The sequence below is a fragment of the Lissotriton vulgaris genome, chromosome 1_1 (genome assembly GCF_964263255.1).
Source record: "Lissotriton vulgaris chromosome 1_1, aLisVul1.2, whole genome shotgun sequence".
NCBI classification, from domain to species: Eukaryota; Metazoa; Chordata; class Amphibia; order Caudata; family Salamandridae; genus Lissotriton; species Lissotriton vulgaris.
The window spans coordinates 1117572509-1117587479 of NC_141685.1; the positions used below are offsets into that span (position 1 = coordinate 1117572509).

At 44.9% G+C, this 14971-nt stretch overlaps 1 protein-coding gene across 2 annotated transcripts in view; it reads left to right on the forward strand.

Annotated features, from left to right (window-relative positions):
* Positions 1-14971, forward strand: part of TRIP10 (thyroid hormone receptor interactor 10) — a 214896-nt gene that overhangs the window by 135067 nt on the left and 64858 nt on the right. For both annotated transcript variants that reach the window (XM_086963702.1, XM_086963699.1), the window contains exons 4-9: positions 4481-4628; positions 5580-5642; positions 6785-6889; positions 10373-10501; positions 13008-13154; positions 13501-13704. In XM_086963702.1, the coding sequence (XP_086819828.1) occupies positions 4481-4628; positions 5580-5642; positions 6785-6889; positions 10373-10501; positions 13008-13154; positions 13501-13704 (796 nt within the window). The remainder of the gene's footprint in view (positions 1-4480; positions 4629-5579; positions 5643-6784; positions 6890-10372; positions 10502-13007; positions 13155-13500; positions 13705-14971) is intronic.

Sequence of the window (14971 nt, forward strand, 5' to 3'; positions counted from 1 at the left end):
TAGGCAAGAAACGACAAGAGCACCACTCTGGTCACTCACACACACCACCACAATACTTCCCACAAAGGCCCACCGCCGAGAACACCCTTCCAAACAAGCCTCTCCTCCATAGTGCAGCAATCTGATGATGTGATTGAGCGCCCTACAATGGAGTCTACTGGTTTGTGCCCCCTCCACTCTCCCCCTCCTCTTTCATGCTTTGTCTCTCATCCTCCCCCACCTCTTTCCCTCTTTGTCCACTTCCCCTGCTCCTAGCCCCTCTCCACTGAATCTCTCCCCTTGCCTGCTTCATAACATGTATCTACGCCACCTAGCCCCCTGTCCCTTGTGCCCTTTGTCTAAGCACTCCTTCTCCCCTTGTTGGGGAAAGATCCAATATTCATACTCTGGAGCCTGTTACCCCTCGGAGAGAGTCCACAGCATCAAGGGAGCAACTCACAGTTGATGTTATGGTATGGCCCCCCTTGCCAAAGCACTCCCCCTTCCCTTGTTGGGGAAGGATCCAGTAGTTAGGCCTTGGAGTCTCAGACACCCCTCTAAGAGAGTCCACTGCGTCAAGGGAGCCTCATGCAACTGAGATGTGGGAATGATTCCACTTCCCCTGGGATGACAGCTTACCGGACTTGGGATGCAGCTTTTACTCGTTTGTGCCCCCATCACCCTCCCCTCCTCTTTCATACTCTGTCTCTCTCCCTCCCCCACCTCTTTCCCTCCTTCATTCTTTGTCCACTTCCCCTGCTCCTACCCCCTCTCCCCTGAATCTCCCCATGCCTGCTCTTTCCCTTACGTATATGTCATTATTTTTCTCGACCTAACATGTAACTATGCTCTGAAACTGTGTGATCTTGTAATGATGTAACTTGAAACTATGGTCTGATACTCAAGTAAAACGCTCTGTTATCTTCGGGTCTAGCCAGCATTATACAAAACCTTTCAAATACATAAATAAATAAAATAAAACTAGCAGGCAAGCCTTGATCCGGAACCCTGAAGAGAAAAGGAAAAGAGTAAGGCTAAAAATGACTTGGCATTGAGGCCTCAAGGTTGTTGCAGGGAGATGGGTTACACCTGGAGTCAGATTGAATGAAAAGCCCAGCACAGAGATGGCAGGAGAGTACTGGTTGAAGGGCTATACCCCAGGAGGGGTGGTGGGCTTAAGTGAGTTGGACCAAGTAGGCGTGTAGTACCCTCCTTTAATGGACATTTCATATGATTCATAATCTTGCACCGTTGGCATCTGGATCCTCTGAAAGAGTTTTTTTTAAAGATTTGAGCTAAATAGAAGCAAGTGGTTGGGACCAAGAACTTCGGTAGGTTGGAACTCTTAACAGTACTTTTTGTGAGGCAGGGATATTTTAGTATTTGTAAATAGTTGGAAATTTCAGTGCAGAAAATGATTGAATATTGGGAATCTTGTTAACCGGGCAAACATGGTAAACAAGAAAACCAGCTTTGCTTTCTGTGTTTGTGTGTGCTCAAACACTTGCACTGATACTCACTGTCTTTCTCATCTTTTCGTGCACTCCCCACACTTTTCTTTCTCTTTCTCACTATTTTGCTCGTTCTGTTGCATCTTGAGGGATAGCATATGTGTATTTATGATTGAGTTGCACTTCAATAGCAAACTTGTATTTTTGCGGTCTAATAACGTGAGGCCCATTTCTGCACAAACCAAAGTTTGCATTAGTCTGCATCTGATTTTCATTTTTTCTTCTTTTAACTAAATTCATGGATAAAAGCCACTGCCTTAAGGTAACCCTTAACAGTTGTCTCTCATTCTACACCCTGTGGACTTTTTTTTCTCAAGGGTACGGCAAAATCCATAAATACATTTCAACATGTACATTAATCAAACATCCCGCCTACAGTATAATCCTCTGATTCGTGCTGTCTGTGTGTTCCCAATACATCCCACAGCCCAAAACACTCTTGTTCTCATACTGTATTCTCTCTTCTATTGGGATTTTTTTTTATAAAGCAGTGAAGCTTTGGAACGATCCCTTAGTATTGCCCTGGGTGCAGCTTTAAGTTTACACTCTAGCCGACATCATGCTTCTATTAAAATATTTTGCAGGATAGAGATAAAAAAGGAGACGTGTAGGAGTCAAAGAGTGTGTTCCCTCACTGGCTATGAAGCCTCACCCCATTGATTACTCAGGGAAGTAAAGACATGATGCAGACAATTGTGTCATATGCATCAGAGCTGCTGGTATTGTCACAACCTTGGTGCTACAGTGTGGACTGCCCTTCTCTTTGTGACCAAATAGTGTGCTTTGCCAAGGGCTATGATGGGGGGAGCAGTACTATCTAAGCGAAATGGCCATGCAGACACCATTATCACTTACTGATCTGATGAGATCTAGGCACCAGAGGTGTATGCGGTGCACAAGCTGTGAATGATGGTGCTAACTATTCTCCCAGGAAGAGGGACAAGGCCTATGCCTGTGCTCATTGTTTCCAGTCCTGCTTTCACGGGTCTTGAAAACCTATCTAAGAGAGAGGGTTGTTATATTGTGAGTTTGCCTAGGCTTAGCGTTGTTTTAATTTAACTCTTGCTCCTCTCCTTTTGTGCTGCTGTCTTTCCTTGTAATGTTTTTACTTCCCTATCTTTATTTCTGCTAATGCCATAGTTGGATTTCAACTTTCAAAAGCTCACATTGCGCTTGTTATACTTGTGAAATCCGCCTTCTCTCTGCTTGTATTTAACAACAAGGGGTGGTGATGGACAGAGTTTCTGAATTAAGCAGAATACTCTCACCCAGTCAAGAGATCAGGGCTAGATCCAACACCGTTTTTTAGCTCACTGCACCATCGCAGCTCAGAACCTGGCTATATGCAAATTAGTCTGTTCCTGTCCCAGTGCATGATGGGAACAGGGCAAACCAAACTACCAAGCCAATTCTTACAGTGGGAAGGAAACAAGCTTCCGGGGACCGGTTTCTGGCATTTCAGCCGTCGTCGGCCCGGCTTGCTTGAATCCTGATGGTGCAATGAGCAAGGGACTCACGTCTGAGTATACCCTTCCACGCTTAGGGTGGACAAAATATTTAACAACATGGGTCTGCCCTGTTCCCATGATGCACTGGGCCAGGGACAGACTAATTTGCATGTAGCCAGGTTCTGAGCTGGGATGGTGCAGTGAGCTAAAAAACGGTGATGGATCAAGCCCGGATCTGTTGACTGGGTAGGAGTGTTCTGCTTAATTCAGATGCTCTGTCCATCACCACCCCCTTTTCTGAATCGTTTTGTCCACCATAAGCGTGGAAGGGTATGCTCAGACATGAGTCCCTTGCTTACTGCACCATCAGGGTTCAAGCAAGCCGGGCCGAAGACGCATGTAATGCCAGAAACCGGTCCCCGGAAGCTTGTTTCCTTTCCAGTTAAAGAATTGGCTTGGTAGTTAGGTCTGCCCTGTTCCCATGATGCACTGGGCCAGGGACAGACTAATTTGCATGTAGCCAGGTTTTGAGCTGGGATGGTGCAGTGAGCTAAAAAACGGTGATGGATCAAGCCCGGATCTGTTGACTGGGTAGGAGTGTTCTGCTTAATTCAGATACTCTGTCCATCACCACCCCCTTTTCTGAATCTTTCTCTCTGCTTGTGACATCAAATGACAGGAGTTGGGTAGGTAAGGAGACTGGTCTGGCAAGTAGATATGTGAATGCATGAGAGAGCATGAGGTATGGAATTACTCAAGAATAGAGCGAATGCACAGTTGTGCATAGTGCCTGGAAAGATCATAGTTCATCTCGCACTGGAAATAAGTTTTTGTCCTGCAACTCCTTTCATTTTTATTGTGGTTTCTGTAGCTCTTCGACCTGGACCCCAGTAGTGTCAGCAGAAGACTGTGATGGGAGGTGTTGTGGTTGGAGTGGATCTATCCATTATAGGTCATATTGAGCTGATTAGTGTTTAAACTGGAGGCAACGGGGTCAGAGCACTGCCACCCTTGGATTACCTAGGGAAAATTAAGCCCCCTCAATATAATGTTTGCGAAAATGTAGGTTATAAAGCTTTCTTCTGCATGTGCATTGTTTTCTGTTGCAACCCAAGTTATTAACAATCTCTCTCCCTCCCTCTTTTCATTATCACTGTTTCTCCCTTTATTTCTCCCCATCTTGTCCCCTTCCCCATCTATACTTTTGCCCCTCTTCCTTTACCCTTGTCTCTCTCCTCCATGTTTTGACCTTCCTCTCCTGCCATCTTGCCCACCTGAATCAACACTGCCCCTCTTACTCTTTCTGTCCTCTTTTCTACTCCACTCATTTTCTCCTGTCCCCTATTAATTCCACCTTTCTGTTCTCACCCTCTACCATTCCTATACCTCCACACTTCCTAATTCTTCCTCCTTCTTTTGTCCTCTCAATCAACCCACAACCTCTTCTTCTCCATCCTACCCCTCGTTCCCCCCTTTCTCTTGCTTCTCACTCTGCTTTTTCTATCCTGATCTCCCCCCATGCCCTTGTCACCCACCCCAAAGGTTCTCCCAGTTTGTCTCCTTCCAGCAGGTGGTCAAGGAGCTCAATGACTTTGCTGGCCAGCGGGAGGTGGTGGCTGAAACGTTAATGACCCGGATCTGCCTGGACCTTGTCAAGTTTTCACAAGAGATCAAGCAGGAGAGAAAGATGGTAAGGCCCAAGTTGGGTGCTGGATCTGCCATGCGATGCATCACATAGTTCCATGCTGTCTGGGCTGGCATGTGTCCCTCTCTTAGGACTGTCATGTGCCTTAGACAACCTGCAAAGTGTTTTCATGCCATGACCAGTATGTTCCCCATGCCTGACGTATAGAGCTGCTATGGTTTCTACATTCTACTTCCAGGACTGACATGCCCAACTGCCAGGAGTCATGGATCTCCATTTCACTACCTTGACCACCATGTGCCATGCCCCACTGCTAAAATTGTCATGTACTATGCCAGAGCGCCTGCATTTACATGTACTCCACAGTCACTGCCCACATAGGTTTTGTGCCTGTACCAGGACCTTCCGTTTGTTGCACACTTGTGTCAGGACTTTCATGTACTGCATACTGCTGCAAGGCATTTGTGTACCATATACCTGTAACATCCAGGCCCTGAAAGGTGGTGCTTTCACTGTATATTGGAAGCTTGACATACAGGGCATAACATCACCTCTTATTGGAGCTCCTTTCAGATCACCCCACTATGCCATCGCGTTCTGACTGACTGCAGTGTGTTTGGACTCTTGCGTCCCATGCTCTCTGTCTTGACACTGGGATGTGCTGGGGTTTATGTCTATAATCCGTACCAATTGCTCCCAGTGTGTAAAGTCTTCCGGCATGAGTACGTTTCATAGTTCACATCACTTGAAGGGGACACAAGCCTTGTTCCAGTCCATCTAGGGAGCCTTGCTCTGCAGCAATGCCCGAACAGGTTTCAGAAAGCAGTTTGCATGCTGAGAATCTCATCCTGTCTCTACAGCCATCAGATCCTTTTGCTGTGTGCATGTTGCTCCCCGGTGCGCAAGACTTGACTGGTTGCCTTCCTTGAGGGCAAAGTCGTGTTCATCTTTGCATGAATCACAGACTTGTTAGTTAACTCTCTGTTTCTTTTGCAGTATCTTCAAGAGGGGAGGAGAGCGCAGCTGCAGTTGGAGAACAGCTTTAAGCAGCTGGAAACTGTGAGTCTCATCTCAAGCATGTGTGTTTGCTTGTGTTTATGTGTGAGAGGCCTATGATCTGTATGCGAGATTAGTTTGTTTGGGTCTAGTTTGGCAGCTGTCTCAGAGTGAAAGATAAACCTATTATCCCTGTAAGACTACCAGATCACAGAACTATTTTTCTCCCTCCATCCAGAATGGTTGGGGTCATCTCGGAGATGGAATTTGTTAGCTTAAACTGGCAAATTTAGAAACCTGATTTTTTTTCCATTTCAACATGTATTGTAGTCCAAACGTGGTTTACAGTTAGTTAGTTTGATGTCATTTGATTGTTGTTTTGGCAACTGATACATGTCTGCAGATTTCATAATGTTTTTCATGCAGATTAAATACTATTTTATTGCGGAAATGTAAAAACATTTGCTTGGATTTTGCATATGTTCTCAAGGATTTGGACTGCCTTGTGTGATTGGTTTTGATTGTTTAATACCTGCGTTGGAGGCCGAGAGGGCTAACCAGTTTTCCTTCAGGTATTGAAACTGAAGGAGTTTGATAACGAGGCAAAACAGTCTTATTAGTAATAGGAGTAGTACAAACTAGAACTGTTTTGACATGCACTGCCGCACTCAATGTTGTTCCACACTCCGGATGCCCACCTCCCCGTGTTGACTGTTCAAAAACCCTAAATATTCATACTACATCTTCACAAAATGGGAGAGGCACACCAGAGATTGTAGTGGTCCCTCGTATATTTCAAGTTTCTGATAGACTATTATAGTTCCAATTTGAAAACACCGGTCCACATGTATGGAAAAATTTACTTATGTAGCCCCAAGGCACAAAGACAGTTTATTGAAAAAATAATAGTCTTTTTCATTCTTGTGATATCAATATGGAACATAGACAAAGTGTTTTGTCCCATAAACAGAAGGACTTCTTCAGGGCACTAAATCCTAACCAAATCATAATCTTATTCCACAGTTTAGCAGATCTTTCCAGTGTTTTAAGTGTTACATCTCCTGTGGAGACTGTGATTTGATTAGGACTTTGAGCCCTGAGGAAGTTAGGTTATGTTTGGTATATAGCAAGGTGCCAGTGGGCTTGTAGTGTTGTGATATAGTTTCCAGAATCCATCAATGGAGTAAACATCCTCTCTTCCACAGAGCAAACGAAAGTTTGAGCGGGACTGCCGGGAGGCGGAAAAGGCAGTGCTCCTGGCTGAAAGGCTCGATCAAGACATTAACGCAACCAAAGCTGACGTGGAAAAGGTGAGGTCTGTTCGCTGCCCTTAGGACTCTCTTCCCTGCCCTTTAGTACTTTCACGTGCTAAAACGATCTAGTGCATCCCATGGACAACAGGACTACTCCTTAGGTTACACACAGCTCACAAGTAACTCTGAGACAGTTTATACCTCTCGTACCTAGAGCTCATGGGTATGCCTAGAACAAATAGGCCACGTTACAATGCATGCGATACATCGCATGCCATTACAACACTGTTATTACAACGATTGCGTTGTTACAGCTCATACCATTTAAACACAAGTCGTTACAATGACTTGCTGTAGGGGGCTCGCTGGATTTTGGAATAGTATAATTTACTATTCCAACTCCAGTCTGTGCAAAAGTAGGGAAGGTGTTGGATTTTAAATCCAACATCTTCTGCACTCTACAGCAAGTCGTTGTAACGCCTTGTGTTGTAATGGTATGCGATGTAATAACTCAGTGGTTGTAACGACCGCATTGTAATGGCAACGATGTATCACTTGCATTGTAAACAATGTTTGCCGCCTAGAACAGCAGTGCTATTTTTAGGTCTCAACCTAAAGCATTGCTTTAGCAATGCTTTTTTGTCGAGATTTCTAGTAAGCGGTCCGAAAAGTCTGCCAAAACGTCGGATTATCCACAGTTCATGTGACCTATGCGCGTGCACAAACCAGGCACATCACAAACCACCATTTGTCTGAGCTTTGCATCAGACTTCAAAGGAATGCGCTTCCGCCCGCCCCCGCCACAGCAATGCCGTGAGCTTGTATTTTTAATCCTCCTTGTGATAAGACCAGCCGCTGCCGCTCCCTGGGAAAGTTTGCTCGAGCTGTCTCATTAACTAATGCCCGCCTCTCGGTCTAGTCTGTTTCACCTACCTCCAGCGAGCTGTCTCCTTCACTAATCAATTACGGTGTCAAATGCCTATACTGTGCCTCGCATCAGACTTCAAAGGCTGCCGCTCCCCCCATCAGACTTCAAAGGAATGCGCTCCCGCCCCCTCCACAGCAATGCCGAGAGCTTGTTTTCTAGTGAGATCAATGAGTAACTCTTATTAAATATATATAGCATTGCACTATTTCTCCTGCTTCGTGCAGCGCAGGGCTGCAAATTTTCACGCAGCACTGGGCTGCAAATTTTCACGCAGCACTGCGCTGCATGCGTTAGAAAATCTGGTCCTCATTCTCTTTCCACGGGCAGAAACATCATTCTGCCCCTTCCGCCATTTATTCCTTTGCCGAAAATGTACTACGTAAGTGTTTTTGTCTTTCCACCGTACTCGAGGTTTCATCCACACAGGCTCTCCTTCCATAAATATGTACCTGATGCTCACTTTCATCGATTCACATATGTGTGGAATTACCCTCTACCTTGCTCTTTTTAGCATTTAAGAACTGTGTAAAATGCTGTTGTAAAGGAATTAATGGAACTCGCTAGTGCCTTGTTCAACAAAAATCATTTCAATGCGCCCCAACACAAGGTTCTTTCTATAGCCCTCACTGTTGCTTTATTTTCACTTTCATTCAGTAAAAAAAAAAAAGTACAGATACGCGAAGTCAGGCTTTATCATGTACAGTCTTACTAAATGAAACTTCAGAAGTTGAGCACGTTTACATGCCTACTTTGTAAATGGCCACAAACAAACGTTCAGCAAAAACACGTCAACTCCACCCTCCAACCCCACCCTCCAACCCCACCCTCCAACCCCACCCTCCAACCCCACCCTCCAACCCCACCCTCCAACCCCACCCTCCAACCCCACCCTCCAACTCCACCCTCCAACCCCACCCTCCAACTCCACCCTCCAACTCCACCCTCCAACTCCACCCTCCAACTCCACCCTCCAACTCCACCCTCCAACTCCACCCTCCAACTCCACCCTCCAACTCCACCCTCACCCTCCATCACTCGGGGACACCACCACATCACTCGGGGACACCACCACATCACTCGGGGGCACCACCACATCACTCGGGGGCACCACCACATCACTCGGGGGCACCACCACATCACTCGGGGGCACCACCACATCACTCGGGGGCACCACCACATCACTCAGCCGAACCACATCATCACTCAGCACCACAACAGCACTATCCTTGCTTGCTACCAACAAGCATTGCCATAGCCAATAGGACTCTCATTAGAAAAGTGTAAGCTATTGGCTTTGTGAATAACAATGCTATTAATTTATATATTTTCAAAGCCAATACATATTTAAAAAAAATTGTCATTTACAATACCAATAGCTCACACTTTCCTAATGCGAGACCTATTGCATTGCAAATGCTTGTTAAGGTTACCTAGAGTTTACAAGAATCCCTGTGCAGGAGGGGCCATTCCTCTCATTACAGAGACCTTACAAGCCACCCTGAGACAGCAGAACTTCAGGTTCAAGAGATTGTGCATACTCACTTCGGATAGCAGGAATATTTCCCTGGGTACAGAGCTCTCACAAGCATCCCTGAGACCAGAACGGTTCACCTCGAGTAACACTGATCTCACCCGTATTCCTAGTAAAACAGAGCTTTACCTTAGGTAACACTGATCATATGGGCACAGGTGAGCCAAGATGTTCCTGTTATGTTATGCAGATCTCCTAGGGGGAAACCTCAGACATCAAGCTTGTGTATTAGACAAAAGGTCCGTACCCCCCATTTAAATACATCTCACAGTATCAGGCCTCAGACACCATATCCTTGCTTTTAGTTAGACCTTGCAGACAGAAGAGACATCCCATCAGTTTATACAGATGCCACAGGCTCTGATGTTGGACACAGGAATCATCCCTCGAGTTACAAAAGTCGCACAGTCTCGGAAAAAAATCTGTTCATGTAGGTGTGAGGTCTTACAGCTTAGGCTACATGCAGTGCTATCCCTTGCTTTAATCAGAACTTCCGGGCTCCAACAGCAGAGATAATTATTATTTTACACAGTGGTTACAGGCTCAGCCACTGGACAGCAGAGTGATCCCTTTGGACTGGATCACAAGAATTACCCAGGTGTCACATCCTCTCCATTTACCAAAGGGATAGATGCGGGATACTGCCATATCACGGTCCTTGGAACCCCACAGGTCTCCTCTCGCTTCCCTCTTCAAAGCAAGTATGGATGCAAAAATATATCTCGGTGCTAGTCCCAGGTGTGACCCATGTCTCGCAATCCTTTTCTGTACTGTGCAGGTGCAGGGTATCACTCTCTTCTTTGCTAGTACCCATTGAAACCTCTTGTGTCTTACCTTTGCTCATTGGCTGATATTGATTTAACAAGATAGCCTTTGGTGCTGTTCTCCGTGAAACCCATGTTTTGCCGCCCTCCTCTTAAACAAGTGAAGTTGTAAGTATTGCTCTGTCCTGTACCGTTCTCGGGGGCACTCCATGTCTCACCTCTCCCTTCACTTCCCCCTGGCATGGATGCAGGGCATCACGTTGTTCCATGGTAGTCACAGTGGACTCTCACTTCACCTCTTCCTTCTTTTCCTCTAGGCGCGGGTGCTCTCTCATCAGCGAATGCAGATGGCAGAAGAAAGTAAGAACGAGTATGCCTTGTATCTGCAGAAATACAACCAGGACCAAGGACACTTCTACTTCTCTGACATGCCACAGATCTTCAGCGTACGTCAGCGAATTACTGATGCCTTCCAGACTGAGGGTGAAACTTTAATTTGTAGCTGGTGAGGTGTGGATAATCCCCAGCAGAAGATGCTCAGAAAAGTGACCCTAGTTTATAGACCCTAGTTTATAGACCATATAGCCTCTAGTATTTAATTGGCTTATGAGATTGTGAGATTGGCACAGTGATATAGATCTTGTTCGTCCCTGTGACTGGGAGGGGTCTTATGACTAATAGGATATATATATATATATATATATATATATCGAGAGACTTAGCTGAAAGGCTGAGAACATGTGCTGAGTGCCAGTCCATTTTATTGATTTAATTAATATTTGAGCTATGCCTGCAGCCATGAGTGTGAGGGCTGTTTAGCTATTCTAATGAACGGTTACAAAGTATATCCAGATAATGCCCTTTTTCAGGTATCATTTAGTCACCCTTCCTCTGTCTCTCTCCTAGTTTGTCTCTCCCTTGCTTGTTTGCACATTTTACTGTGTGTCTAAAATTGGGCATTGTTATGTCTTATTTTATCTTGTTCTATTCTACCTCTTTAGTTTTCTCTCTCTGTTTAGCCTCTCTCTTATAGCCTTTCTCTCGGCCCCTGTTTATCTGTCTTGTTCAAGTTTTTTCTTCTTTACTTTTGCCTCTTTTCATTTCCCATCCCCCATCTCACTCTCCCTTTTTCTGTCTTTTCAGTAATTTCTTTTGATTTGTCCGTCTTCTCCTTTCATGGTTTTGGTCTCAGCTTATGTTGGAACTCTTTTTCTCTTCTAATGCCTTCTTTCTGTCACTCTTCAACTCTCGCTCTCTCTTTCTCTCCCTGTATTAATCTCTCTCTCATTTCACTCTTAAATGCTCTAATTCTTTCTCACCGCCACTCCCTTTCTTTCACACTCTTTCACTTTGAATAGAGATCCTCTGTGGAAACCCTGTTGGTAAGATTCCTATTACACACTGTGGGAACTCAGAGTTTCACTGGTGTTTTTGCTGTTTTGTTACAGGAGCTCTCTTTCTCCCTCAATGACAGCCTTTGCCATCACCGAAGAGGAGTATTTTAGATGCAGTTGCTTTGAGGTTTATATTCCCCTATTCATGCATAAAAAAGGACTGTTTTGCTAAACTTTGGATATTGGCTCTGCAGTTGTCCTGTATTTGACGGTGACGTTGGACACTTGTCAATCATGTGATTCCTGTGACTCAAATGTGTCGGAATAAAATCAGGGGAACAACCCTTAATTGTGTTATATACTTTATCACAAGATAGCTGTTTCACCACATGATCCACCTCTCTGCTAAAACTATGCTTTGATGTGGAGTCTCACAGGCTGCTGCATTACCTTTTACTACTTTAATGCTGATCTCCAGTCATTCGATGCCTTTATTTGCTTTTACAGTTATCAGTCATATAATTCCAGAGGTGATACTTTGAATATCTTCTGACTGCACCATTTCTTAGTCAAAGCATGAGTGGTGGGTTGATTGTTTGGTAGCTAGCCTGTCACAAAAATAAATCCATCAAAGTCACAGCTGTTGGTGAATGGTACCTCAAGGACTGACATTTTAGATTGTAATGCCTTAGCTCATTGACTTCTTCCCTTCTACCCATCACACTTATATAGACTCCACCCTGAACTGATGCCCTAAATTGTGGACACTGGAATATTTCCCATCTTAATGCTCTTTAGAAGATCTTCCTTTATTTTGAGCAAGATCAGAAAAATCAAACTACATTTGTGCTGGCAGCTTTACGGCTGAACTATGCTAATGGGATTTGTTGTGGCCTTCTTGATTAGGCTCACTCAGTAGATTCAGAGTTGCAAGGGCAGGTTCTGAGAATTCGCAGTGGCTTCTGTTGCACGTATCCTGCATGGTCTTAAGTAGCTCTTTATCCTTTGCATGGGCTGTCATGCCCTATTTGGCCATTGCTCATGTTTTCTTTGTTAAAAAAAATCCCACCTATTCGCCTTTTCCAGCACTTAATGACCCTCCTCAGCAGATCTACTTTAGGATCTGTGCACATTGGTGCCCGTTCCTTTTTAGTCAAGGACTCAAAGCTGTGGAAAGCAGCATCCTCTTCACTAAACTCCACTTATTCTTTGATCCCATACCATCACAATTGTAAAATCTACTCGTGCACTGAATAAAGTCAACCCAGTACTGCTGTCAGTCACTTATCTTGTCAATGCCACAAGAATTCCAGGTGACTGCTCTGCTGTACAAGTTTCAAACATAACTTCTACTCAGCAGACCAGGCTGCTTTATAGGCGTTTATAGCAAGGCAGCTAGTAATTCTGAATCGGACACAAATTAAAGTTTTCTGTTGAGTAGAGAGACAAAGATTAAGCTACATTTTGGTTTTTAAAATCTCAGCAGTGAAGAAGTAATTCTCCCCCCCCCCCCCCCACCTGCCCCCCCCCATGCCAAAGCATCTCTTGGGCAGGGCCTTTTTCACAGTTCACTCACTCCAATACTCTCTTGTTCACCCTTTTTGTGTGTTTCTTCCAGAAGCTGCAGGCTATGGATGAGAGACGGACCCTGAGGTTGAGGGACGGCTATCGCGGCTTTGCAGATACAGATCGGCAGGTGCTTCCAATCATTGGCAAATGCCTGGATGGAATGAGTTCAGCCGCAGACTCAATCGATGAAAAGCAGGTGAGCTTCAGGGTACCCTGTGAAAACCCAGGATAAGAAAGTCAGGTAAACAAAACTATGTGATGGTGTGCTATCGGTTTTGATAATACCGGGTTTGATTATTTGAGCAGGACAGGTGGGTACGTGATGTGGACTTGGAAAGAGCTGGCATCACCAGGGTGCAAAAGCAGAACACCGGGTTTGAGAATGATCCCTTGGCCCATGAGCACTGGTCTGGTTTGCTCTAGAGTCTTTTAGTGCTTACAAGAGGCCCTTTGACTATTATTGCTGTCTGCCTCAAGTAGTCCTTTTTGATCTTTAGGCCTTTCCTCTTGCTGAGAAATGTTCTCATTTTTGTTCTTAACAGGATTCCCTGGCCCTTATTGAGGCTTATAAATCTGGTTTTGAGCGGCCTAGTGATGTAGAGTTTGAAGACCTGAGCCAGGCGATGAATCGCACATCTTCTGAAGGAAGCCTCGGAACCCCCAAAAGTACTATGGACCCCAGAGGAGATGCATGGCCGATAGGAAGAAATAAGGGCAAGAGGTGGCTGTTTAGCAAAAAGAACAAGGTAAGATTTATTCGTGGAAAAGGGCTTTGAATTCACTGTGCAGAGATGTGATATTACCACCCCAAATATTAATTCTTAGCCTATGTCACCCTCAGGATCTAGGTTCAGACATTCCACCTACACATCAAACTCTGTGACAACCTTAGGATTGAACTTAAAACTGTCTATAGTTGAACAAACAAAACTTAATTTACCATCCCCTCCCTCTAGTCTCCATTGTCCTGGGGCGGCTTGTTTACTTTCTTGGGTTATCCTTCAACAAACCCTAGTCTTCTTTTCTGCCTTATGGTGGCATTTAGGAGTATATTAATGTAATCCTGGGTCTCACCCTGATTTTGGTGGTAGTTTGTTTGTCTCCAGTATTGCTCCACAGACTCCCCAAGTCTCTTGAAGTGGTTTAATGGTGCCCATTCCTGTTTCCCTTATCTCTTCTTGTATCTGCTGGTCATTATTGGTTTTACAATCCGTGGACCCCGGCTCTGCCTTTCCTATCTTTTTTGGCGGTGATGCTTTAGTTTTACAATTATTGAGATATTGCTCCTCTTTAGTGATAGTGGTATGCAAGTTTGCAATCTTGCCTCTTCTCCCCGTCTCCCCCCCTTCTCTGGTGGCGGATTGATGGTCTCAGTTTTGGGGTTTCCTCCACTTCCACAGTCTTCCGTTGCCTCAGGCAATGGTTTTCTGTTCACTGTAGGGGTCCCTTGCAGTGTAGCCTTGACTTAGTGATACTTTGTTTCTCCTTTTTTGAGATGAACCATGTCCTTCCTTTTCTCTGATGGTGAATTGCGGTTGTAGTATCTTTTTAAGTCAAGCGATCCATTATCTTTGATGCTTGTCTTTTGGCCTCCATTTTTTTGGGTCCCCAGCCAATCTGTGTATCTTGTTTTCTGAACTGCATTCCTGCAAACACTTATTGTCCCATTTTCTCTGATGGCAGATTGCTGATTTCTCCATTTGTGGCAATCACTCAGCCTCCCTTGGTCAATGGTGGTGGTTTGCTGGGCATCATGTTTGGTGCTGATTTAGATTCACACTTTCTCTGGTTTTTGGATCATTGACCTTTCTTTTCGGTGTCCATGAGTCCTCAGTATGCACTTGATGTTAGGGGTTGTGTTTGATGCCCCCCCTCCTCCTGACACTGTTCATGGTGTGCTGGTTTGTGCATTCTCAGAATTATTTTGGTTTCTCTGCTAGTGTTTTGCTGGTGCTCTTTCAGTGATACCTTCTTATTGATTGACATATTTGAGTCCCCTACATCCCTTAGTAT